This window comes from Eubalaena glacialis, chromosome 8 (assembly GCF_028564815.1).
Source record: "Eubalaena glacialis isolate mEubGla1 chromosome 8, mEubGla1.1.hap2.+ XY, whole genome shotgun sequence".
Classification (NCBI taxonomy): Eukaryota; Metazoa; Chordata; class Mammalia; order Artiodactyla; family Balaenidae; genus Eubalaena; species Eubalaena glacialis.
The window spans coordinates 66,729,611-66,756,277 of record NC_083723.1 but is presented as its reverse complement, the minus strand read 5'-3'; the positions used below and the strand labels follow the sequence as shown (position 1 = coordinate 66,756,277).

The 26,667-nt window shown below is 35.4% G+C and overlaps 1 protein-coding gene across 2 annotated transcripts in view; it reads left to right on the top strand.

The window, feature by feature from the left end:
* Nucleotides 1–26,106, top strand: part of C1GALT1 (core 1 synthase, glycoprotein-N-acetylgalactosamine 3-beta-galactosyltransferase 1) — a 37,615-nt gene extending 11,509 nt beyond the window's left edge. Inside the window, exons 3-5 of one of the 2 annotated variants that reach the window (XM_061197756.1) lie at nt 15,352–15,588; nt 18,791–19,458; nt 25,218–26,106. In XM_061197756.1, the coding sequence (XP_061053739.1) occupies nt 15,352–15,588; nt 18,791–19,458; nt 25,218–25,436 (1,124 nt within the window). In that variant the 3' untranslated portion in view covers nt 25,437–26,106. Of the gene's footprint in view, nt 1–14,942; nt 15,002–15,351; nt 15,589–18,790; nt 19,459–25,217 lie in introns of those variants that run through there. The other variant, XR_009701756.1, reaches the window with a different exon arrangement.
* The last annotated feature ends 561 nt before the right edge of the window (nt 26,107–26,667 follow it).

The window sequence follows — 26,667 nt, the reverse complement described above, 5'->3', positions numbered from 1 at the left end:
TGCTCAGTCAGTATCACCTTCGAAAGGTTTCGTAAAACCTCACAGTCAAGTTAAAATCAAGTTGCGTAAATCTCAAACTGTAATTCTGGTTTGTTTTTAAATATCCCCACCAGTTCCAGGTTCGGAAGATCAAAAAGTGAGAATGCCTTTTACTGTTCTGTGAGTTTCACAAATATTTTTTGCATCCTCGGTGATTTCTATAATACCCAAAGTTAGTGCTGTGTTATAATGCTTTATATCAAAATAAAGAAAGGGAGAATGGAAAAGAGTGCCATACCAATTTCCTTTCACATGTGCTCTACTTAGTGGCTAACACTCAGGTTGGGATTTCCAAGCCTACGTATACCTAGCAGTAACTCAAAGAGAACTGAATCTAAACCCAATGGAAAGAGCATTGAACTAAGGAAAAGGCTCTCTTCCCTGCTTTAAACATTACTCTTGGGGCTTCCCTGGTGGCGCCGTGGTTAAGAATCTGCCTGCCAATGCAGGGGACATGGGTTCGAGCCCTGGTCCGGGAAGATCCCACATGCCGTGGAGCAACTAAGCCCGTGCGCCACAACTACTGAGCCTTCTCTCTAGAGCCCACGTACCACAACTACTGAAGCCCACGTGCCTAGAACCTGTGCTCCACAACAAGAGAAGCCACCACGGTGAGAAGCCCGTGCACTGCAACAAAGAGTAGTCCCGCAACTAGAGAAAGCCCAGGCACAGCAACAAAGACCCAACACAGCCAAAAATAAAATAAATAAATTTATTTTAAAAAAAAACAACAACAAAAAATTACTCTTTGAGCCGAGAAGGGAAGTTGAATACAGCATGTTCCTTTTTGAGTTCTATTCACCCAGAAATCAACTCTCAAGCCTCTATCCTATTTATTTCATGATCTAGCAAGCTACCAGCCACCATTCAATATTTTTGGAGAGAAAAAAAATTTTAGTCAAAATAATGCAACAATTCTCAAAGTGTGATCCAGGAAAAATGAGATCCCTTATACTGTTTTAGGAGGTTGATAAAGTCAATCTATTTATACTAGTATCAAGATGTTATTTGCTTTTTTTCACTCATTCTCTTACAAGTGTACAGTCAGGTTTTTTAAGAAGCTACATAATATATGATATTGCAACAAATTGAATGCAGAAGGAGATATGGAATGCCAGATCCAGGTATCTTCTATTAAACCAGATACTGAGATTGCAAATATTTTAAACAATGCCACTCTTCTTAATAATTTTTTTAGAAAATATAATTCTTTTCCATAAAATAAGTTATTTATGTAAGACAGGTAGTGGATTTGTCACTACTATTTATGAATAAATAGATATTTATATTTTTGTTTTAATTTTTAATAAAATTGTAATCAATAGATATAAGTCACATAAACAAAAGCTATTTGAGATCCTCACTAATGAAGAGTTTAAAGGGATCTTGAGACTAAAATTTTTGAGAACTGCTCAAGTAATGTATACTCATTGAACTCAATTTGGAAAAATATGGAAAGAAAAATAGTCTTAGTTGCCCCTAATTCCACCACTGAAATTAGAAATTAGAATTAAGATTAGAAATGAGAAATTGTTAACATTTTGATATATTTTTTCTAGTCTTTTTTTTTTAAGATAGCGTTTTTTAAAGCACAGAATTGTAATAACATTATAAATAAAACTTTGCATCCTTTTTATTTTCACTTGTGTGCTAAGCATATTTCCATGTTATTGTATAATTTTCAGAAAAAGCTTAGTGATTCTAAAATATTCTATTTAGTGAATATATGTTAGTTTATATAATTTTATCTTTTATTGATTCTAATTTTTGACTGAATCTTTCATTTAGCAGATACTTGAGGGCTTATGTGCAGGCATTATTCATAGATGCTTTTTTATATTTTATTAAAATGATTTCCTTCAATTATATTAAGAGTTGAGCCACTAAGCTATACTTTGAAGACAAAAAGGGAATACACTAAAAAAAATTTTAAGTTATCTTGAGTTTTTAATGATATCAGGCCACATGGCAAACTATCAAAAGTATCAGGAATTTATGTAACTCTTTTAGCCTGCATCATGCTGTGGAAAGTTTAAATGAATGAATTTAAACCACTTAGAAGAGTATCCTTTGCATTGAATCATCATTCGGTGTTACCTATTTTTATATGCTAGATCATATTTTAGATTTGGCTGTTATTTTTAATGTTGTAATTGAGATATACAAATGACCAACTGTGAATATTTTCGCAGGTTCCATACCTGCATCTCTTAACAGCTTGCTCAGCATTTCTGCATCAGTTCCCTACTGTTGCTTTAAAATAGAAACAGTGTGATGCACTGGATATTGATCTGACCAAGCCTGTCCTGTCTTTAAAATATCTTTACTTATCCTTCATACTTATTGGATAGTTTGACTGGGTATAAAATTCTAGCTTGGAAATCTTTTTTTCTCAGAATTTTGAGTGAGTTTCTCCATTGTTTTCAACTTTCAGTATTGCTGTTTGAAAATTCAAAACCAGTGAATTCCTGATCTCTTACATGGTGACCTTTTGCCACTTTCTCTGAAAGTTTACAGAATGGTTTCTTTGACTCAAGTGTTGTAAAATTTTATTATAGTGTATCTTTATGGGTCTGTTTTTATTCACTGTGCTGGGTATTATTGCATCTTTTCAGTTTGGAAACTTCCTTGAAATATTTGGTTGTTGATTTCCTCCCCTCTCTTATCTACACCTCTAAACTGATTTTTAGTTATCAATTGTCTCTTTTTTTCCATCACCTTGCCTTTTTGTTTTGCTCACTTTTGGGGTGATTTCCTTAACTTTATCCTACAGCTGTTCTATTGAGTTTTTTGATTTTCTTATAATTTAAGTTCCTGGGGTACTTTTTCTCAGAAAAAAAATTTTTAAGGTAGTGTCTTGTTCTTATTTCAAGAATACGATGGCACGACTTTTATCTTTCAAGATATTAGTGATAGTTTTGAGGGTTTTTTTTTAAGTTTTCATCTCATTACATGGTCTCTTTAAAGTTACATTAAATTTGACTGTGTTGATCTTTTTGTTTCATAATAGAGGCTTTCTTTAAAATATCTGGTGATTCTTAACTGGCTATATTTTAGAGTAGATATTAAAAAAATAATTGAAATCTCTGTACCTGTTTTTAGGGCTTATTACCAGTAGTCCTCACTGTATGATGGTTGAACTGGAATGATTCATTGCTTAACCTTTTGGGGATTTCATAATGCAAAACCAAACCAATTGGTTTTAAACTTTACCTGTACAACAATCACTGTAACAGATGATGCTGAGACTCTGTCCGTAGGCCTTTATCTCCTTCCTCTTCACAGGCTTTGTTGTAGGGCTGCCCTCACACTGCCAGATCCTGTTTTGCCAATGTACAGGCTCTGGAATTGTCTGGGAAATTTGTTTCCTATGGATAGCCCTTAACCAGTGATTGACTGTGTGGGTACAACTCTGAGGTGTGGCCTACACTGCCTCTAGAACTACCTTGAGGGATTGAGCTAAAATTACCCTCCATGGACTTTGCTTGGTATCTTACCCCTTCTTGACTTCCTACCCTTCCCTGTCCTACTTCCCTACAAGGTTTTCCAGGAAATACTTTCTAATAAATCACATTTGTACAAATATGTCATCCCAGAGTTTGCTTCCTGGGGACCCAACTTAAGATAACTACTAATGTTTGGGCTGCATTTCCTTTAATAATGTATTATTTTGGGGTAAGATTGGACTGAGGTTTTCTATTTTATTTTTGGTCTCTCTTTGTCAGATATCAGTATCCAACCTTTTACATAAAAGAAGAATTGGTTAAGTTCTGCTACTTAATTTTCCAGAATGATTTATGTCATATAATAATTATGTTTTTTGAAAGACTGAAGTATTTTATCCAGGAAAAACCTGGACCTCTTTGAAATCTGGCTGTTTGACAACATTCTTTATTTCTTCTCTGGTTTTTTGGTTCATTTAGGTTTTATATCTTGAGTCAGCTTTGATTATTTGTTCTTTTAGAGAAATGTGTTTTTCATTTAGGTTTTCATGTTTAATAGTTATCTGTTATATAAAATACTCTCTTTTTTTTCATTTCATCTGTGAATTTGGATATAGTTTGAATCCTGATTTACACAAACCAAATGTGAAAAGACATTTGTGAGCTAATTGAGGCAATTTGATTATAGAAGACAGTTGGGAAAATTTGATTACAGACTTGAGTTGGCTAAGTCCAAAGAATTATTGTTAATTTTGTTAGGCATTGATAATTTTGTTAGACGTTTGATAAGGGCATTTTGGCTTGTAAGAAAATGTCCATATTTTCGGAGAGGTGTATAGAAGTACGTAGAGGTGAGATGACTTGATGTCTGGGATTTGCATTAAAATACTATCATCAATTGAACAAATAATAAATAAAGTAATGTAGCAGATTTTAAAGTTATAATTCAGTCGTGTGATGGATATAAGGGGGTTTATTGTTATACTTTTGTATGTATTTGAAGATTTTTTTTTAATTTTTAAATTTTATTTTTTTATACAGCAGGTTCTTATTAGTCATCGATTTTATACACATCAATGTATACATGTCAATCCCAATCCCCAATTCAGCACACCACCATCCCCACCCCCCCCGCGGCTTTCCCCGCTTGGTGTCCATACGTTTGTTCTCTACATCTGTGTCTCAACTTCTGCCCTGCAAACCGGTTCATCTGTACCATTTTTCTAGGTTCCACATACATGCGTTAATATACGATATTTGTTTTTCTCTTTCTGACTTACTTCACTCTGTATGACAGTCTTTAGATCCATCCACATCTCAACAAATGACTCAATTTCGTTCCTTTTTATGGCTGAGTCATATTCCATTGTACATACGTATCACAACTTCTTTATGCATTCGTCTGTCGATGGGCATTTAGGTTGCTTCGATGACCTGGCTATTGTAAATAGTGCTGCAGTGAATTAAATTAAATTAAAGCTTAAATTAAGCTTAAAAAAAACCTCTGAGTTACCTCTCTAATGAAATTAGAGTACATACTTGTTAGCACATTCTCTCCTACCCCTCCCCACTCCATTTTTATTCACATGATATGTCCTTTCTGCCTACGTGTCTTACAGTTAAATTGCTATTATCACTTTATCTCATGTAGCTTTTCTTTCTAGGATAATAACATTTCTGCTTTGTTTCATCATTACCACTCCACAGTGTTATATTGGAAAGGATTACAACCTTTTATTAATGCTAACCCTTTCATTGTGTGATTTCTTCATTTGTGAATTTGCATTTTTGTTTTTGTTTTAATTTGGATTTAACTCTCAGCTGGTAACTCATTACCTTTAAGTAGGTAATGTATCAAGGGTATGTGGGTACTGAGTTCTTTGCATATTTGAGAATGTCTTCCTGTTATATGGATTCTTGAATGACAACTTGCTGAATCTTTAAGTCTATGGGATTGTTGTCCCCCTCAAAAACTTGGGTTTTTGCAGCATTTCTTTTGACATATAATAACACAGAGGAGAAAGCTGCTTAATAATTTTTCCCTTGTAGTACTGCCTAATTTTCCCCTTTGACTTGCTTATTTTTCCCTGGATACTTATAGAGATATTTTTTTTAAGTGAAGTTCAGGATCTCTTTTTTTTTAATTTAATTTTTTTTAATTTTATTTATTTTTTATACAGCAGGTTCTTATTAGTTATCTATTTTATGCATATTAGTGTATATATGTCAATCCCAATCTCCCAATTCATCCCACCACCAACAACAACCTCCCCCCACCCCAAGTTCAGGATCTCTTAACCAAGGTTTTTCTTGATTATATGTGAGACCTTTAAATATTTTGATGCATGGCCTCCATTTCAGTGCATTTTCTTTCATATCTTTGACTTTTTTTTTCCTATTTCATTTGTTCTATTCTCTTTTGAGAAATAAGTTATTTCTCTGTTGGCTCTCCATTGCCCATCTTTCATAGCTATCATTTCCTGCATAATTGCTTTAATCCCTTCAGTTTCTAAAAGACTACAAAATAGTCCCAAGTAGTTTAAGATTTTCTTTCCTATGGAGTTAGTATTCAGGTCTGTGCTTTTCCCTTGTCTTTTGCATCCTATGTTTAATTTTGTTTCCCACTACAAGGTTTTTATGTAGGTTCCATGTATTTCTGCTTGTTCATTTTTTAATAGAATCAATTCTAGGTAACCTTGCTTAAAAATCGTGTAGTTGAAAATCTCTTTTATTACCTAGATAGATAGATAATTGTTTTATGCACCATTTGGATCTTCCCTTTAAATTTTGAGCTAGAGATCTATGCTGCTGCTGGCTGACAGTTTCTGTCTAGTCAGTTAGCTACCTGAGAGAGGTAAATTGGGGAGCTGGGACCTTGGACAGCTGCAAGTAGGAACTTTGTCTCTGACTTTTTAATGATTTTTTATTTTAAGACTCTAGGCAGTAGGGGGGCTTCACCAGGTTGGAGGCATATCATTCAAATTTGTTTGGTTGTTTTCCCATTTTGTCAGGGTGAATAGTTCACCTTGATAAGAAGTTGGGTTTGTTTCATGGGTCAGAACATATTTTTCTCTGCATAGTTACCTTTGATCTGTAGTGGCTGGACGTCCTTTTACATTCCCATCAGCAATATATAGTGATCTAGTTTTTCCACATCACCAGCATTTGGTGGTATCACTGTTTTTTATTTTAGCCATCCTTATGGGTAAGTAGAGATACCTCATTGTGGTTTTAATTTGCATTTTTCCTAATGGTAAATGAAGTTGAACATTTTCTCATGTGCTTATTTGTCATCTGTACATCCTCTTCAGTGAAATATCTGTTCATGTCTTTTGCCTATTTTCTAATTGGATTGTTTATTTTTTTCTGTTTAGTTTTGGGAGTTTTTTTTTTTTTTTGGCTGTGTTGGGTTTTTTCGTTTCTGTGCGAGGGCTTTCTCTAGTTGCGGCAGGTGGGGGCCACTCTTCATCGCGGTGCGCGGGCCTCTCACTATCGTGGCCTCTCTTGTTGCGGAGCACAGGCTCCAGACGCGCAGGCTCAGCAGTTGTGGCTCACGGGCCTAGTTGCTCCGCGGCATGTGGGATCTTCCCAGACCAGGGCTCGAACCCGTGTCCCCTGCATTAGCAGGCAGATTCTCAACCACTGTGGCACCAGGGAAGCCCCGGGAGTTTTTAATATATTCTAAATACTAGTTCTTTGTTAGGTATGTGGTTTACAGATATTTTCTTCCAGTTTGTAGCTTGTCTTTTCATTCTCTCAGTAGGGTCTTTCACAGAGCAAAAGTTTTTAATTTTGATGAAGTCCAGTTTATCAGTTTTACCCTTTTATGAATAATGCTTTTGGAGTCAAGTCTAAGAACTCTTTGCCTACCTCTCAATCTCGAAGATTTTTCTCCTTCCTTTTTCCTAAAAATTTTATAGTTGCATGTTTTACATTTAAGTTCATGATCCATTTTGATTTAATTTTTATATAAGATGTGAGACTCGGGTCAGGGTTTATTTTTTTGCCTAGGGATGTCCAGCACCATTTATCGAAAAGTTTATCTTTCCTCCACTCAGTTGCTTTTGTACCTTTGTCAAAAATCAGTGGAGCTATTTAAGTGGTCTGTTTCTCGTTCTCTTCTATTCCACTGATCCATGAGTCTCTCCCTCTACCAGTACTATAGAATCTTGATTTCAGTAGCTGTATGATGTCTTGAATTCAGGTTGACTGATTCCTCCTACTTTATATCCAATTGTGAGGATCAGAGAAAGCATATAAAATTTTCAAACATAATGCCTCACATACAGTGTATTTGTAAGCATTTATAAGTTGTATCTCTATATAAGATTCATCCCAGTTTTATAAGGAAAGTCTTTGGGGAAAAAAGTTTTTGAAAATCATTTTAATGTGATTTGAAGAGAGAAATATATTTTGAATATGTAAATATAACAAATGAATATGATAATCCAGAACAGATTACAAATACTAGACTGACAACCCTGGCAGGATATGGTATAAAGTACTAAAATTTAAAAAACAAACAAAAAACACTGAAAGCCTAGGACTTTATTGTGAATTCCACTGACTTTCTGAAAGCCTAAAAAACTGGAGGAAGGATTTGCTCGTGTAATAAAGGGCATTAAAGTCTTGGTGAGAGGATGTTAGTGACCAATGAGTGACTGAAAACCAACCATAAGAGAAGAGGAGCGTTTATCTATACACAAGGATAAGAGATCAGTCTACCCTCAAAGTTTCTGGCACCGGTGTGGGAAGACCATGAGTAATTTTTAGAGTTTTAAGAAGAAGAGAGATTGTACTAGGTCAAGTTGTGCTTCAGGTATAAAGGCAGTAGTAAACATTCTCCAGCCTGCAACAATTTAGAATATAGCACCAATGAGCACCATTACAAAAATTACTTGCTGAAATCCAGCCAACAAAAACACGACATTAATAAAGAACTCACATTTAGAGCAGCTGTGATAAAAGAGCTAATAATGAGCATAGAATCCAATTTAAAATATATTCAGGATCAAGCAGTCGTGGGAATTACAGTGTAATTTACAGAATATAAACTATGTAAATTTTACAGACTAAAAGTACTTCACAAAAATTGATTGTTGTGGGAGTATGTATATATATGCTGATTTACACATTCTCAAAGCAAGAAATCAATAAGTACTGTCTAAATTTGAAATATGTAATTAAAAAATAAGGCCTCTGATTGCTTTATGTTTTTCATAATCTTTATCTTTAGAGGGATTGTTTAGAGGAGGGGGTTCACATTCTAAATGTTTATTAGCTGATGTTCAAAGTTAATTTAGATTCACTTAATTTTCCTTTTTTCTATAAATTCAAATAAGTCTAATTTAATATGTTAAATCTTTAAAGTAGCATGACTAATATAATCCCAATTCTGTAAAACGATAGCACAATGGTTAAGAATCTGAGTTCTTGATTCAGGTTGCTGGTGTGACCTTGGGAAGTTTACTAAGCTCTCTGTGTCTGAGTTCATCTGTAAAGTGGGATTAATAGTCCCTAGTTTATGGTTTACAGGTAATCCATGCTCTTATTAGTACAGGGCCCAAATGTTAGGTATAATTATCCCCCCTTCTATCTCTGTTATTCATAAAGATGTTATTCGTATTTGTAATGATATTCACCAGATGTTAATGATAGTTGTTTCTAAGTGATGGGATTTGGGGTGGTTTCTTTCTTCTTCACATAGTTCTGTATTTGCTTGATTTTTTTTTTTTAACCAATGAATAACACAAAATTGTTCCTTAAAAAATAAAAATATAAATTTTAGTTGTCCCAGCACTTTTGCATCTGAAATCTGTAGTTTTAAAATCTCTTCAAATGATTTCTGATTATGCATCAGGTTTGGAAAACAGGTGGCATTGATAACTTTCCTGCATTCAATTCTAATCAATATATATTGAAGCCCTTGTAATGTGCAGTGTTGTTAAGCAGTGTCTTCTTCCAATCTGGTCTACTTTAGACTCTTGTGTTAAGAATCTGAAGAGGTGGGGGTGATGATTTTTGCCAAAAATCTGAGTGGGGCTTGGGGTGCATTCCACTCACATGAGATAGCTCTTTTATGCCAGGAACAAGAATGAAAAATGGAGGTATACAGAAATTCAGTCATAAGGCAGGAGCCCTTGAAATTGGAAGGAGATGGGGTAAAAGCAACAGGGATAAGCCAGCACATGCTGACTGAGAATTCTCTGGACCAGAAGGGGTAAGAGTATGACAGGCATCAAACAGCATCACAAGATATTTTAAAGTTAACAAATTTTGTAAAATCAAGAAGTCAATTTTCCCTCAACTCACCCCAGAACAGGTGTCTTTCTAAAAAAGTGCTACCTCAGCTAAGAAAACCCTATCCATCTACAAATAATAAAACCTCCATGCTGCAGAAGTAGGCTTGTTCTGAAGCTCAGTATCTTCTTGGAAAATGGCTGGGTAGCAGGTTAGTATTCATGGTTACTGGAGCTTGATCAGCACTTCCTTCACTTCAGATATTCACTGTGGTGATGGAAATAAGAATTTTCTCTGGCCCTACAGTCCTTACTTCCTGTTCTCAGTCACAGTGCTTTCTGTCTGAGTGGTACTGAACGCCACTGTGACTATTGCTTTCCAGTACCAGGAGTGGTAGACTCTGCAGCCATGGAAATTTCAGTTGGATTTGTGCCCTTCTGAGACTGTGACGAGATTATGTCTGGTGTTAAGGTAAGGAAAGTCACAGCCAGTACAAAAAGAATAAAAAATCAAAACTAGTGTGTTAGAAGGCAGAGTGTCAGTGGGAGAATTACAAGACGTGGGGAATTGTGGCTCCTAGTTGACTTCTCAGTTTCTTAAGTGCCTGCTAATGTTACCTTAATAGCTTTCCTTCGGGTTTACCACTTCAATCTTACTCTGCCAGTCTTTCTTTATTTACCATAAGAAATTTGGAGTTGTGATGCCTTTCACTTACTTCTCTCAGCTTCATGTTTTCAATTCATGATTCTTTCAAATCACTGACCTCAGTTGTATCAAGCCTTAATAATGTACACTCCAGTTAAAGGGAGAACTCACATAATAGCAAAAATATAGTTAAATAGTCAGTTCTCTTTGGCTTTTTGAATGTAATCTCAGACCAGGATTTTGGCCAAAGCAAGGTCTAATGAACTGGGCTTCTAATAATCTGGAGAATTTTAGAGTTTCAAAAGAAGCACTTAAAGCAGGAAGGATATTTTTCTGGGATTGTAGATTACACCTTTTGAATTATAAGGATTTTGTTAAAGGGCAGTTTGAATGGAGAAAAGAGGACAGTGGGAGGGAGAATTTGAGGACGCTGCCCCTCAGGGAAAACAGCAGAAAGACTTGGTAAACTTGTTTCTGCTTTTCCTCTGGGAAATTGAATGGGGGAGTTGAGCGGGACATATATACTCTTTACCCATGAAGGCCTACCTTTCTAAACTTGAAGTTATAGTAAAGATAGAGTAAAAGAAGTAAACAAGTGCCTGCTGGGTTCATATTGGTAATTTGCATCTCTGGTGTTGAGCAGCTTTGCTCTCCACTTCCCCTTAGGGTCATTCTTCTCAAACTGGAATTGCTATTCAAGAGAGAGGGTCTGAGATACAAGATACAGGATAAGCATGGTATAGTTCCATGGCATGCCAAATTTACTTACAGATTTTGGAATAAATATTTTTATGTCAAATATACATATATTAAATGTGTATTAAATGGGATAAAATAAAAGGTCATATGAAAGTATTTTTATATAAAGCTTTTACTAAAGTAAATGTTAATACAGAGAAGTGTGTAAATCATAAATGCAGAGTTTAATGAATATCATGAAGACAACAAACCAGGTAACCACTACTCATTTGTTTTGTCTGATTTTAACATACTTTCTTTTTATAAGTGTTTGGATGACATATCTCTTTCCATCCTTTTGCTCTTAACTTTCTGAATATATTTAATGTATGTCTCTTGTAAGCAGCATATACTTGTGTTTATTTTTTTCTCTAGTCTGGCTGGTAATCTTTCTCTTTTAAATCGAATTTTTAGTCTTTTTATAGTTAATGCCATTGCGGATAAATTTGTGTTTAGTTAATCATATAACTTTGTTTCCTGTTTGTCCCACGTATTTTTTTATCCACTTCTCCCTTTTTTCTGCCTTGAAAATACTTGTAAGTATTATTTTATCATTTAATTTTTTCTATTAGAGTTTTACTTATATATTTTTACCTTTTTTAATGATTACATCAGCGATTATAGTATACATTCCTAGTGTCTTAAAGTCTGATATTAGTATTTTTACACAACAAAATGATTTTAGAACACTTAAACTCTTTGTATCCTTCTCACACTTTTTGTGCCAGTTTTGTCATTTATTTTAATGGTAATAGTAATAATACCTTGTGGGAACTTTTTAATGTTTTATGTAACCAGTGTTCATTTGTATTTATTTATATACATAAGCTTTTTATAGCTCACTCTTCCTTTTTACGTCTCTGAATTTTCATGGAATTCTTTTCCTTCTGCCTGAAGAACATGTTTTAGTATTTTTTAAAATTAATTATTTTATTTATTTATTTATTTATTTATTTATTTATGACTGCATTGGGTCTTCGTTGCTGTGCATGGGCTTTCTCTAGTTGTGGCGAGCAGGGGCTACTCTTCGTTGCAGTGCGTGCGCGGGCTTCTCATTGCGGTGGCTTCTCTTGTTGTGGAGCATGGGCTCTAGGTGCACAGGTTTCAGTAGTTTTGGCACACAGGCTCAGTAGTTGTGGCTCGCGGGCTCTAGAGCACAGGCTCAGTAGTTGTGGCACACGGGCTTAAGTTGCTCTGCGGCATGTGGGATCTTACCAGACCAGGCTTCAAACCCATGTCCCCTGTATGGGCAGGCGGATTCTTAACCACTGCACCACCAGGGAAGTTCCTCCTTTTAGTATTTCTTTTAGAGTAGACCTGCTTATTATGAATTCATTCAGATTTTGTTTTTTCAAAAATCTTTTTCAGATTTTTTTTTTAATAAATTTATTTATTTATTTATTTATTTCTGGCTGCGTTGGGTCCTCGCCGCTGCACGTGGACCCTCTCCAGTTGCGGCGAGCGGGGGCCACTCCTCGCCGCAGCGCGCGGGCTTCTCACTGCGGTGGCCTCTCCCGTTGCAGAGCACGGGTCCTAGGCTGCACGGGCTTAGCTGCTCCGCGGCATGTGGGATACTCCTGGACCAGGGCTCGAACCCATGTCCCCTGCATTGGCAGGCGGACTCCCAACCACTGCGCCACCAGGGAAGTCCCTCAGATTTATTTTTGAAGGCAATTTTTGCTGGATATAGAATGCTTTCTTTGTCTTTGGTTTTCGGCAGTTTCACTGTGGTGTTTCTTGGTATCATTTTCTTTTCTCTCTTTTTTTTTTTAGTTTTTAAATTTTTTTGTGTTTCATAGAGCCTCCTGAATCTGATAGTTGGTAGTCTTTTGTCAGTTTTGGAAAATGTTCAGTCATTATTTCTTCACATACTGGTTCTCCTCAATCATATGTCTCTTTTTCTTCAAAGATTCCAATTAACACATATGTTAGACCTTTTCACTCTATTCCTTATGTTTCTTTTGCTCAATTTTTTATTTACCATCCTTATGTCTTTTTGTACTTCAGTCTGTGTAATTTCTTCTGACCTGGCTTTCGATTTGTTAATTTTTCTCTTCATCTATGTCTATTCTATACCTTATATCTTAATCTTGTCATTTAACTTATTGACTAACTAAAGTTATTAGTAGGAAAATCTCTTATCTAAGTGTCCTGGGGGTCAGTTTCTATTTTCTACTCTTTTATCTGTTTTCAGTCAGACTTTTAATTTTGATACCTGATTATTTTTTATTGTATTGGACATTATCACTACCTAAAAATTATAATAATAATTTGAGGTTCTCCATAATTTTATATTTATCCGGGAAACTTTATTTTTGCAGTTAAGCTAGGGGTAGATCACCTTAATCAGTCAGTGGTTAAGATGATTCCAACTTGGGCTTCAGTCCTTGTGAAGGTTGGTGTAATTTCTGCTCCATCCTTATTCCTAGATTGTAGCCTTTCAGGGTCCAGATAAAAGCCTGGCTGTTTTCCAGGACCTCTTCTCCGAGGCAGATGCTGGACTCTGTATTTTTTCTTAGCTTCTTTGCGTCAGCTACTGTTTTCTCTGTCAGAATCAGTAGTTGTCTTGAGGAATGAAGCTGTGCCAAATGTCCAGCCCACCTTTCCTGACTTCTTTCTTTTTCCAGAGCTTGTCCCCCCTCCCCTCAATTCTCACTGCCTTGATATCTTACCAGTGTCTCCAAACATATATATTTTTACATTTTGTTCAGTTTTTCTGGTTGTACTCAGCTGAATGGTTGCTTTTAAAGAACCTAGCCATTCTGGAAATATAACCACATGAAGTTGTTTTGTTGTTCCAGTGGTGATCATTGGTTTGTTTATTTGTTTTTACAAAATATTTCAAAGCCGTTTTTATTTTGACGGTCATATCTCCCAGACCCCTACCTTCACTATACATGTCCATTGTTCTGTGCTGTTAGTGGTGATTGGGTAAAGAGTTTGAGAAATGCAATGGAAAGAGCACTGACTTTTTAAGCAGACAGACTTGGGTTCAAATTGTGAATTTTATTGATTTTGTCAACCTGTGCAAGTTATCTGTTAACTTTTTTAAATTTCTGTTTTCTTATCTGCAAAGTGGTCATAGTGAGAATGAAAAATGAAATTAAAATTAAAATTTTTTTCAAGCAAAATAAAGTATGGACTGCATCTGGCATGTGCTTAGCAATGTTAATGCTTAGCAATTATTTTGGTAGGTGCTTAGCAAACGTTTTAAAAATTATCTTGGTGAGTTGGAAACTGTAGAATTAGGACTATTCTCATAAGAATTTCATAGGAATTTATAAGTTCACCATGTAGTAATTATTAGCAAACCCATAAGAAGGGCCTGTTTCATTGTTGGGCAGTTCAACAGGCATTTGTTGAGCAGCCACTGTCCCAGGCATCCTACTTAATCCTAGTGATATATAGATGCTGTTCGGGGTCTTGCAGTCCAGTGGGATAACAATGAAAGATGGTGAGCAGGTGGCAGCTGCATTCAACACTGCAATGAAGCCTGGGTATTAGGGCGAGGGGTTGGCAAACTTTTCTTTTAAAGGGCTAGATGAGGCTTTGTGGGACATACTGCCACTGTTGCAGCTACTCAACTCTGCTGTTGTAGTGCAAAAGCAGCCATAGTCACCACTGGGTGTATTCAAGTAAAACTTCACTTACAAAAACAGGTGGCAGATAGGTTTGACCCTGCGGATCCCGAAACAGTGCTGACTCTAGCCTTCTACAAGCTAAGAATTCGTCTTACATCTTTAAAAGATTGTTTTAATAAAAAACAAGAAAAAGAATATACAAGACACTGTTTGTGGTCCACAAAGCCTGATGTATTTTATTTCTAATTCTTTACAGAAAATGTTTGCTGACCCCTGATGAGAGTAGGTAATGATTACTACCAAAAGAGAAAAAAGGTAAATATAAGTATTTTGATAGCAAAGAAAGAAAAAGAACGTGGCAAGCAGGCTTGGGTCCATGCAGGATCCTGGCTAGAAGAACAGGAAATTCCGTGTGTAAATACTGACATATTTGCCCGTGCCTCCCCCCAGCAGTGATCCTCCTAGTTGCTACTCGTTTATTTTATTGAATTGTCCATACTGTGTGTTTTCGCAGCAAATAGAGGGACAAAAGTTAAATACTCTTAGATATGTTCTCCTGTATGAAAGGAATTAACTTCCCAGTATAGCTAAAAGTTATCAGTCCTTACTCTTGGTATTTATATTGCTTTATAATTTATAACATCCTGCTAATTTTTTTCTTACAGAAATACATTTTCGGGAAATGGCCTCTAAATCTTGGCTGAATTTTTTAACCTTCCTTTGTGGATCAGCAATTGGATTTGTTTTATGTTCTCAGCTACTTAGTATTTTGTTGGGAGAACAGAGGGACCTCCAGCCTAATATTCTTCATAATGATCCTCATGCTAGGCATTCAGATGATAATGAACAGAATCATCTAGAAGGACAGATGAACTTTGATGCAGATGCTAGCCAACATAAAGGTATGGCTTACTTTATTAAGGAGTAAACAGAAACCATATTTTTCAATCTGTTTAAGTGTTGAGAGAATTGGAAAAAGTTATTTATATGAATTTTATTATATCACTATATCTTTTGATGAAAATGAGCTTAATTCTAGGTATTAAATGACAGTTCTTGGTTTGCCTCAAGAGAAGGAAATTGCTAAAACCCAGATTTATTTAGGGTGTAAGATATTAACTTTGAATTTATTTTTAAATAGAAATAGTTCAGAAACCATAACTTGGGGAAAGGCAAGACTTTCAAGTTAGATTTGTTTCTAAAAATTTTAATTTTGTTATCATGGTTCATATCTGTGTCTTTGGTTTTTGCTATCATCTTGTTTTAATCTTGGTTTTTGCTTAGTCTTGTTTTCCTAGAAAAGCTCAAGAGGTATATATAAATCTCAATTTATATTTTGTCAGTAGCTAACGTAACTAATCTTTTCTTGTTTTGAGAGGCATAAAAAATTAGGGAAGTAGAATACTAGGAATGTGTTATATATAATGACTTCATTTTCTCCTGGTCTTCTACCTCTATCCAGATGTTCTGAATTATGTCCTCTATGTTCCCCTTAAATGTTGGTTTTCTCCAAGTTTCTGTCCTTTGGCTCTTTCTTTGCCAGTGTGATGTCATCAATCCCCATAATTTTAGTTTCCATCTGTTCCTTGCTGTCTTTACCTTAGCCCAGTTCCAGACACTACGAGAAGACATTCAGAATTCAAAGATCTCTGCAAATTGTGATCTATTTGACAGAGAAGAATACAGCAGCTTGAAAAACCATTGGAATTCTGGAATGCAGAGGGTCCCCCATTAAGGGTTTTTTCTCTTATCTTTTTGGCAGTAAATTGCTTCTTTCCTACCTCTCAAGCTGAGGTTGAGGGTGAGGTATCACATCCTTGTTGAGTTTTATGAACTAGCAAATACATGCATACTATTACAAAGTGTGTCATGTGTGTGAATGTTTATATGACAGTGATTCAGCTCTGAGCAGCCATGTTCTTATCACAGAGCAGTTTAATCATTGTGCACTTGATCTGTATCATTGCTCTAGGTCTTCAGTTGATCAGTTGGAGCCAGGCTTCTCTACTCCTGGTAGGCTGTAGTAGATCGGCCTCACTGCAGGCACATATATTAGGATCTACTTGTCCTACTTGATGGTCCACAGAATGTGGGGTATGCTAGAGGTCTGGTTCTCTCAGACTTAACATGTGTAAATCACACTCCTTTTCCTTTATAATCCTAAAATTCATTCTTCCTCCTATTTTTATATAGCTCATTACTTTCTGCCTAAGCCAGAAACTATGAAGTTGTGGTAGGTGCTTTCCTTTGCTTACCAATCAATCCTGTTTCTCATAAATTCTAACAGTCTGCTTCTTTACCATTTTTTAGGTTACTTCTCTCAATCTCTAGCATGCTTCCCCTAGTTCAGGCCACATATCCATGTACCTGCTCTCAAGCAAACTTCACCATGCCTTTTGTCCTTTCTTCTGGTGAGCTTCATTTAAAGACCTAATTTTTGCATCATCTCTTATTTTTCCTGATATTGCTTTATATCCTCTTCTTCTCTATTCTAGCCAACTTCCCATTCCAATGTTCTATAGTGTTTATAAGGCATTGCTTTATTTTACCCTCAGCACACTGAAACCTTCATACATACCTCTATTATAGCATTTCTAGTATATGGCAAGTATTGGTTTGCATGCCAAGCTCCCATGCTAGAATGAATTCTTCTGTAACAGGTTATGTGTCTTATTCATCTTTTTATCTCCTGTACCAGCACATGCCTACTACAGAGTAATAAATGAATGAATAATTGAAAGAATGAGAAAGACTATCTACCAGATTCCAGCAGTAGGGAGAAGGATGTCTTGCTCTAAGTGAAACATATTGGGGATTGCTGCTTCCACCACTTTCCCCACCATCCAGGATTTGGTATATCTGTACAGCTAAGAGATTGGGCTCCTCAAGTATATGAAATGTGAATGCTCTCTGACTGAAAAGAGGGTAGTTTTCTCTGTTTTTGGATTGTGAATTCTTGATATTCAGAGGGACATGAGAATATTTTCATGCCCTGCCCAATCTTTCCTTCTACTCCCTCTCAATCAGTTAACTAGAAATTTATGCCTCCAGTTGTTAATTTTTCGCAGGGCTGAGCTTTTGTAACTCACTGGTTGACCTTAACTTTAAGGATGTTTCCTCAGGATTCTGCCTAGAGCATTGCTACACAAAGTGAGGTTTTGCAGACTCACGCTGGTCCACAACTAAATAAGTATTAAAATCAGGATTAAATAGTTAGAAACCTTTATGGTAATTTGACAATAATTTTGAATAAATCTAGAAATAAAAACTTTGGGCTTGTATTTTATATTTATTTTTTAAATTTTATTTTATTAGTAATTCATTTTTAGCATATTTACAGAAGTATAGGTCTCTAACTATTGGAAATAAAAATTGATCCTTCACCAAGCACTGATCTGGAATATCATAGTTGGATTCTTCCTCTAGAGCAGTGCTACTCAAAAGGTAGCCTTGGCCTGACAGCCTGTGAATTGTTTGTTACCTGTCTGCATCCTAATAAGGATCTTGCACCAGGATGTAACTCAGTTAAGCTCACTGCTGAGTTAAGTGGACGTTTTGATAGGTTGTAGTAAAACTTCCTCGATGGAAGAAGTAACATGCTGCTTTATATTCTGGCATAAGCTCCCTATTTCTTTGCAAACCAGTACTTTGAAAAACACTGCTCTAGACAATCTTGGAAATACTACCTCTACCTGTTCTTCTGTTCTGTTTCTCACTGTTAGATTTGCGTTTTGGAATGAGGTATGTTACCGTAAGAAGTAATCTCTGCTTTGCATTAACTCTTCTTCAAACTGGGGTAGTCATGAAAGCATTTTTAAAACCACCTCAGGGTACTTGTAGAAATTCTTAACACTAGACTCTTGTGGACTCCAAAATGAACTGCTACTTCATTAGTTTGTCTTTCCTGCCCTTCAGAAGCTTATTCACAGCAGTGAGAACTTCCTGTCAATGTTCTGTTTCTTTCAGCAGCTAAATCACTAATGGTAAAGAGGTATATGGGGTGGGGGGCATCTTTGAAATTGTTTAAGAAAATGTCTTCTGTGGTATAATTTATTTGGATTTTACAACTATGTAAATTAACTTTAAAAATTTTCTGTTTAATAGATGAGAACACTGACATCGCCGAAAACCTCTATCAGAAGGTTAAAATTCTTTGCTGGGTAATGACAGGGCCTCAAAATCTAGAGAAAAAGGCTAAACACGTCAAAGCTACATGGGCCCAGCGTTGTAATAAAGTGTTATTTATGAGTTCAGAAGAAAATAAAGACTTCCCTGCTGTGGGATTAAAAACCAGAGAAGGCAGAGACCAACTATACTGGAAAACAATTAAAGCTTTTCAGTATGTTCATGATCATTATTTAGAAGATGCTGATTGGTTTATGAAAGCAGATGATGATACATATGTTATATTAGATAACTTGAGATGGCTTCTCTCAAAATACAACCCTGAAGAACCCATTTACTTTGGGAGAAGATTTAAGCCCTATGTAAAGCAGGGCTACATGAGTGGAGGAGCAGGATATGTACTGAGCAAAGAAGCCTTGAAGAGATTTGTTGATGCATTTAAAACAGACAAATGTACGCATAGTTCCTCCATCGAAGATTTAGCACTGGGGAGATGCATGGAAATTATAAATGTAGAAGCAGGAGATTCCAGAGATACCACTGGAAAAGAAACTTTTCATCCCTTTGTACCAGAACACCATTTAATTAAGGGTTATCTGCCTAGAACCTTTTGGTACTGGAATTATAACTATTATCCTCCTGTAGAGGTAAGTTTAGAAATTTTATTACTGTATAAATACTTAGACTGACTTTTGTTTACTTTAAAAAAAAAAAACTAGCTAATAATGCTTATGTTTCTTTAGTATCAATAACTAAGAATCTACCTTAGTCTTTTTATATCGAATGGCAGTATAACAGAGTAGATGAGAACAAAGGTGTCGGCAGTGGTAATTCAACAAATATTCGTACTACTGTATGCCAGGCACTAAGAATATAGCAGTAAATATGGCCAAGTTCCAGTTCTTATGAACCTTACATTCTGAATGAGGAGACATACAATAAACAGGCAGACAAGTCAAGTTATAATATGATCTTAGGTAGTGGCAAGTGCCCTGAAGAACAGTAAAGCCAGGTAAGAGGATGGAGAGTGACCCAGAGTGGAATGGGGTACTCTAGTTTAGGCAATTAAGGAAGACTTCGCTAAAGGGTAACTTTTGAACAGAAACCTGAGTGAGGTTAGAAAGCAGGCTATGGGAAGATCTGGGTAAAGAGCCTTCACGTCTTTAGGAACAACGCATGAAAAGACTTTGAGGTTCAGAAAGACCTACGTTCAAATCCTGCTGTCCCACCTAATTGCTGAATGACCTTGGATGGACAGAATTTGCCTAACTCCTGAGCCTAAGTTTCCTCATTTGTAAGATGGATCTGATGTACCTGTCTCATTCAGTGGTAGTTACGGTGTAGGACCGTGTCTATCACACAGTGAGCACCTAATAAGTCCTAGATCTCACTTGACACCTTAGCTTACATTCCTGAGAATTTTATCTAAAATACATTATTTTACTAAATATTTCAGATGTATAGCTAAATATTTGAGAAGGATATACTATTTTGTACCCAACAACCAGCTTTACCAAATATTAATCTTTTGTCACATTTGCTTCAGTTTTTTTTTTCAAAAAGAAAAAGATATAGAACTAGGTGAGGCCTATGTACCCTCCTCAGTCCAGTTCTCTTACCTCCTTCCTCAGAGTTAACCACTATCATGAGTTTAGTACTTATAATAACCATGCGTGTTTTCATATTTTTCCTGCATGTTTATGAATCCATAAATAGTATATAGGATATTGTTTTGCAGGTCTTTAAATAAGTGGAATTATACCTCATGTATACTTGAACATATGCCTTTTTCATACATTGAAATTTATCAACATTAATGTATGTATCTGCTTCATTAATTTAGACTGCTGTGTCATAATCTAATATATGAATATACTGTAACTTACCCATTCTTCAGCCGATGTGTATTTAGTAGGCTGTTGCTGGTTTTTCACTATATGAGCATTGCAGCAGTGAATGACTGGAGACCGGGAGTCATGAAACCTAGCTTTTAGACTCAGTTCTCTTGTTGATTAATATGTCTCAAGGCAAGTCGCTAGTGCTCTTCGCCTTCTTTCCTCTGGCCCTAAGGTACAAATAATACACTTTGTGCTACCTTTCTCTTCTTCACGAGCCAATGTTTTCAGATCATCATCTAGAACAGTGGTTCTCAACCGGGGGCTTTTTTGCTTCCCAGAGGACATTTGGCAAAATCTGGAGACCTTTTTGCTTGTTAACTTAGCAGTTGCTACTGGCACCTAATGGATAGAAACCCACGAGACTGTAAACCCACTAGGTGCTAAACATTCCACAATGCACAGGACAGCCCTCACAACAAAGATTGTCCAGCCCAAAATGTCAACAGCACTGTGTTTTCAAAACCTTGACCTAGAATATCTGACCCAAGCTTTAAGCTATCAGCTTTAAAAAGGAAAATTTGAAGCAAATCACTACCGTTTCAGCTCTCAACCACCAGTGTGTGCTTGTTACTTACACAGAAATGATAGCTAATCCTTACGGCAATCCTGCATTTAAGAGGGGACAAAACTGGGGCTCAGGAAAATCAAGTAACTGGTCTATCCTGCTAAGTAGCCTAGGCAGTATTGCAAATCCACTCTGGTTCTAAAAGCTTGTGTTATTTCCATCATGAGCACCCGTCTCTGATTAATGGGGTGTGTGCCCCCGAAAGGAGGGTAGGGGATATGTTAGAATAAATAATCTTTTGTTGGGATAAATTCCACTTGAATAAACATTTTAAAGCACAGTTTTATGTAATGAGGTTGTTTGAAACCGTATGCTAGCATCTTATTGCTATTAGAGATGCAAGAATTTCCTAAACTATAAAACAGATGTATTCCCAAGTGTGCTTTTGATAGTCTATTTTTGTTTTGGTTTTAGTGAGGTACTACTTTGGATGCTTCTTTAGTGTAAACTCTTCTTAAACCATTCCAAGATTACTTGACCTCTTCCCTTCTTAATTCTGCACCCCTTCCCATACAAAAATATACCCAAACTCAAAAACATTACAAATGCATAATAACAAATACACCTAAATGCATGTAAGATTTTACTAAGAGTATCTGATATTGAATACACATAACAGTAACGGCAAAGGGACATCATAATTGTCATTATTTTGTAACCAGTAAAATATCCTACTTTCTCTTTAAGAGTACTGCCCACAGTTCCCACATACAAATAGGGTATACCCAACAATATATTAACAAAATAAATATTTCTATAGTACATATTTTATTTAAATTGTACTAGTTTTTTAAATGGATGGAAAATTTTATGTTCCTTCTATAATAATTTGTGAGTTGTATTGAAGACTATAAAATAGGCTTGGAAGTTCCAAAATTGACCCAACCTTCTGATATTGTCTCTTCTCTCTCAGGAGGTTCTATATAAACCCAAAGTGAAATCAGACTTCTATTATTACTCATCATTTAATAAATTGGCTTCTCTCTAAGGGAGTTACTGTTTTCAAAGCCATCCTGAGTCTCATACATACACTTTCCCTGTCTAGTAATCACTAAAAATACTGTGTAGAAAATTTTTTTCTAGAGGTTAGGGTGTGAGATACTCTAGTTGATCAAAGAGTTATGTTCTTAAGCTGGTTGTTCAGAACTTTGCGTGCAGTTCCCTTCTCATACCACCGTCTCACTTCCCTAGAAGTAAGTCTATTCCTAGGAATAAAGTCTGTTCCCTAGGAATAAAGTCTATTCTCTAGGACTACATACAGTCTATTCCCTAGCAGTAGATTTTTCACCAGAAAATTTGCAATCAGTCTTAATACAGTGGATTTTAAAATATTTTAAAAACCCTCTACTTGTGAAATAGCCTTTTCGTAGGTCAGAAATGATCAAATATGGTTTATTATATTAATTCTTCAGTTTTATTTGCATTAACTCTAATCCATTTGAAACTTACTGATATATGGTTGATGTAGAGAGCTCTTGATTTTTCCAAATTGTTAACTAATTATTCCAGTACCATTTATTAACTGAGTCTTGCTTTCATTACTGATTTAAAAATATCTCCTTTATTATCATTCACTATAGCATTGCTTATAGTAGGATCGGTATCTGAGATTTCAGTTCTGTTCCATTGTTCTATTTGGTTTTGGCTCAGTACCATATTGTTTTGAACCGTGTAGCTTTACAAAAATTTTAAGTTATTAATCTAAGAATGTGTCTTCCTCTCCTTTATTTCTCCCTCTCTTTTAAATTGTTTTGGCAACTCTCATGTCTTTATTCTTGTGTATAAACTTATTAATTTAGGAACAGTGGACATCTTTGCCCAGGATTTTTTAAGTTCCTTTTAGGTCCCTTAGTAAAGTTTTATACTTTTCTTCAGGTAAATCTTTATTTCTTAAGTATCTCCCTAAATACTAGGTTTTTAGTATTTTTGTTACTCTTCTACTTGGGCTCTTTTCTTAAAACTTTTTAACTAGTATATACATGAAAGCTGTTTTTTTTTTTTTTTAAGCATCTTTAAAATCTGGCTCTGTTCCTGGATTTTTTATTTCTGATGATTTTTCACTCTACTCTCAAGTTTTTGGGGTATCCATAATCATATGTAAAGAACTAGGTATTTTGTTTCTAATAATTTTAGCTGTTTTTTTATAGCCTTTTATTGCTTATAAAGCTTAATAATAACAGTATCCTGGCCATCCAGTAAAAAAACAGTGCAATAGAGTATAACATAATTAATGCAGTAAATCTTATCAAAAATATTATTGCAATATTTCAGAGTTATATAAAATTGCTTCCAGAGAGGATCAGTAATTTAATATTAACCACTCTTGTTCTAGTCTTTAGTTTACTATGCACTGGCCACTATAGTAGCCACTAACCACATATGACTATTGAGTGTTTGAAGTATGGCTATCAAAATTTAGATGTGCTCAGGTATAAAAGTCATACTTGATTTCAAGGACTTAGCACAAATAAAAAGAATGATTTCATCAATAATTTTAAAAATATTGATCACCTATTGAATATTAAGAAAATAATATAGATTTATTCAGTTAAAATATATTCAAATTAATTTCACCTATTTTTACTTTTTAAGTATGGCTGTTGCATTATGTGGCTCACATATATCTACTGGACAGAGCTGGTTTGATAATCACAAGTTGACTTATCTGTTTACTTTTCATATTTGTTCCTATTCTTAAATTCCCTAAAGATGTAAAAAGTAGGCACCAGATAATTTTCCAGCATCTACATGGTGGTCCAGGAAACCCACATATCCAGTGTTTGTTTCAAAGGAAAGGTCAGAGAAAATACAGTGGACAATTTCTTAATGATTTTTACTGCATTGTAAGCTACATACTTCCAAACATGAACTATTAAATGTTCAATTCAATAGGTCAATATGAATCTTCTCTGGGAACTTGCCAGACTGTTTTCCTCCCTGGGTCCCTGCAAAGACATTAGAGACTTAAGTTTTCTTGGAGTCATCTGAGTGAAACAGTCTCCAGATACCAGTTCTGACCCCCAGATGACCTTGTGACTATTTAAGTCTGGGACCAGTTTTTAAAATTTCTGTTTTCTTTATTTTCTTGCTTTTTCATTCCTCTTTTTATGTTGTATTTTTGTTATTTTGTTTTTGTCTTGTTTTATTTAAATCTGCTCTCATGCCAACTCTATTAGAAATGTATGAGAATTATATAACTGAACAAAGTTTTAACTTTGACCTACTTAGGGCCACCTGAACTTGATTATTCTGTCAGTAATAGCTAACATTTATTGAGCATTTACTATAGGTAAAGCATGGTACCAAGCATGTGACACACGTTGTCTCCTTTAAGTAAGCATCTTTTGAACATGGGGAAATTGAAGCTTATAGAGATTAAGTAACTTGCCCAGGATTATATACTAGTAGGCAAAATTTAGACCCAAACCTAGGTATTACTCAGCACTTCCCCTCTTAAGTACTATACTGTTTGGGTTGATGTGTCGATGAAGTATTAGGTTGCAGACACATACTGGGCAAGGCTTTGTAGTCATTGAATGTTCCAAAGGTGTCTTTCTGAGGCTGAGCCAAGCAAAACTTCATAGTGAGAAAGTTATGAAGAGAAAGCAAAACTTGGAGAAATAGAGCTTTATCCTTTGTATAGCTGACCCTTTTATTTGAAGAGGTCTCAAGCGTTTTCTTTTTTTGCTAATCCATAGGGCATGAGAGAATATTGTTTCAGTTAGATATACTTCAGCAACTTCATGTTTGATTTTAAATCATTGGGAACTCTGAAAACTCTTGGTTTCTTTCATAGGTCTAATAAATAATGTGCCTCTGCTTTACTTTGCCAGCCTTAATGCTTGGATTCTGTTAAAATTAGTGTTTCCTTTATCAATATTTGAATATTGTATGTTAACAATGTGCTATTTACTAATAATGCCTGTTTCCACTACTTTTTCAGGGTCCTGGTTGCTGTTCTGATCTTGCAGTTTCTTTTCACTATGTTGATCCTACAACTATGTATGAGTTAGAATACCTCGTTTATCATCTTCGTCCATACGGTTATTTATACAGATATCAACCTGCCTTCCCTGAGAAGATGCTAAAGGAAATAAGTCAAACATACAAAAATGAAGATACAAAAGTAAATCAGGAGCCCTTGAAAGAAAAACATAAATGAACAGAGGTAAAATGTCTAACATTGCACTGAAGAAGAACTTCTCCATTTCTGATATAGAACACTGGAATCCCAGTGAGGAATTCTTTCTAAGTGAACATTCCATATTAGAAATTTTTCATATGAATGACTGTAAACTGAAGCTTTAAGTGAGCTGTGAAGTCTGTTGAAATGTGTTTTGTTACAGTAATATATATACGTATATGAAAAACTTGTGTTTTTAAAATGGTGGCCAGGCAGAGGAACTAGAAGAGATTTTGTTGCCTGTTCCTGACCACATGTATTATTTTCACTGAGAAACTAAAACAGTTAAAATTTGCTAAAACTACACTGCACTGTTGTTAGTAACCCACACACGATGCTACACAGATCTGCCTTAAAGAAAATTTAGAAGGAAATATTGTTGCTCAGTGTTCTTTGTAAACTCAAAACCTGAGTTTATATTTGCAGTATGATATAAATGAACCAACCCCCCCCCACGCACACACACATGCAACTTTTGTCTAATGAAAATTTTGCTGTGACTATAATTGGCAGTATTTCTTCCAGAATAAGGTAGACTAAGAATGGCACTTGACCTAAAGTGCATTAATAAAACCACATTTTGAAATTATCATGGGCCTTGACTGTATTATATACTTGGTTCTAATTAATAGTTAATCTTTTACTGAGTCCCCGTTGTCTCTTTCCTAAACATGTTTAACCATTCTTGAATGCCATTCTCAACTATTAATATTTATTTACTGAAAGTATTAATAGCATTCTGTAAACATGCATTTTAAAATATTTTATTCCCAAATTTGCCCATTGTTAATTATGGGTAACTAATAAATAGTAAATGTAATGCTATTTGGGGATGCTTTTCTTATATTAGTGCCACTCTCAGGAATCACTAAGTAACATTTTTAACTGATTATTTAAAACTGTCCAACTACATAATTATAGTTCCTTTCATTCTCATCCTGTTGAGAGATGAGAACTTGTTTGTGCCTTTCATAACTTGTTTAAAGCAGAGTTTTGAGATTCATTTTTCAGGCTCTGAGGTGGCTGTTAGTTACACTGGCAAAATAATTTGTGAGATTTTGACCAGAGTTAATTAAAAACATTAAAAAATGCAGAGTGCTTAAACAAATTGAAATATGTCAGATATTAAAAGACCAAATACTTAGTTTACGAATAACAGCCTGAATTTTGGTGCTGGCTTATTTGGGGATGATTGTTTTGCCAGTGGACA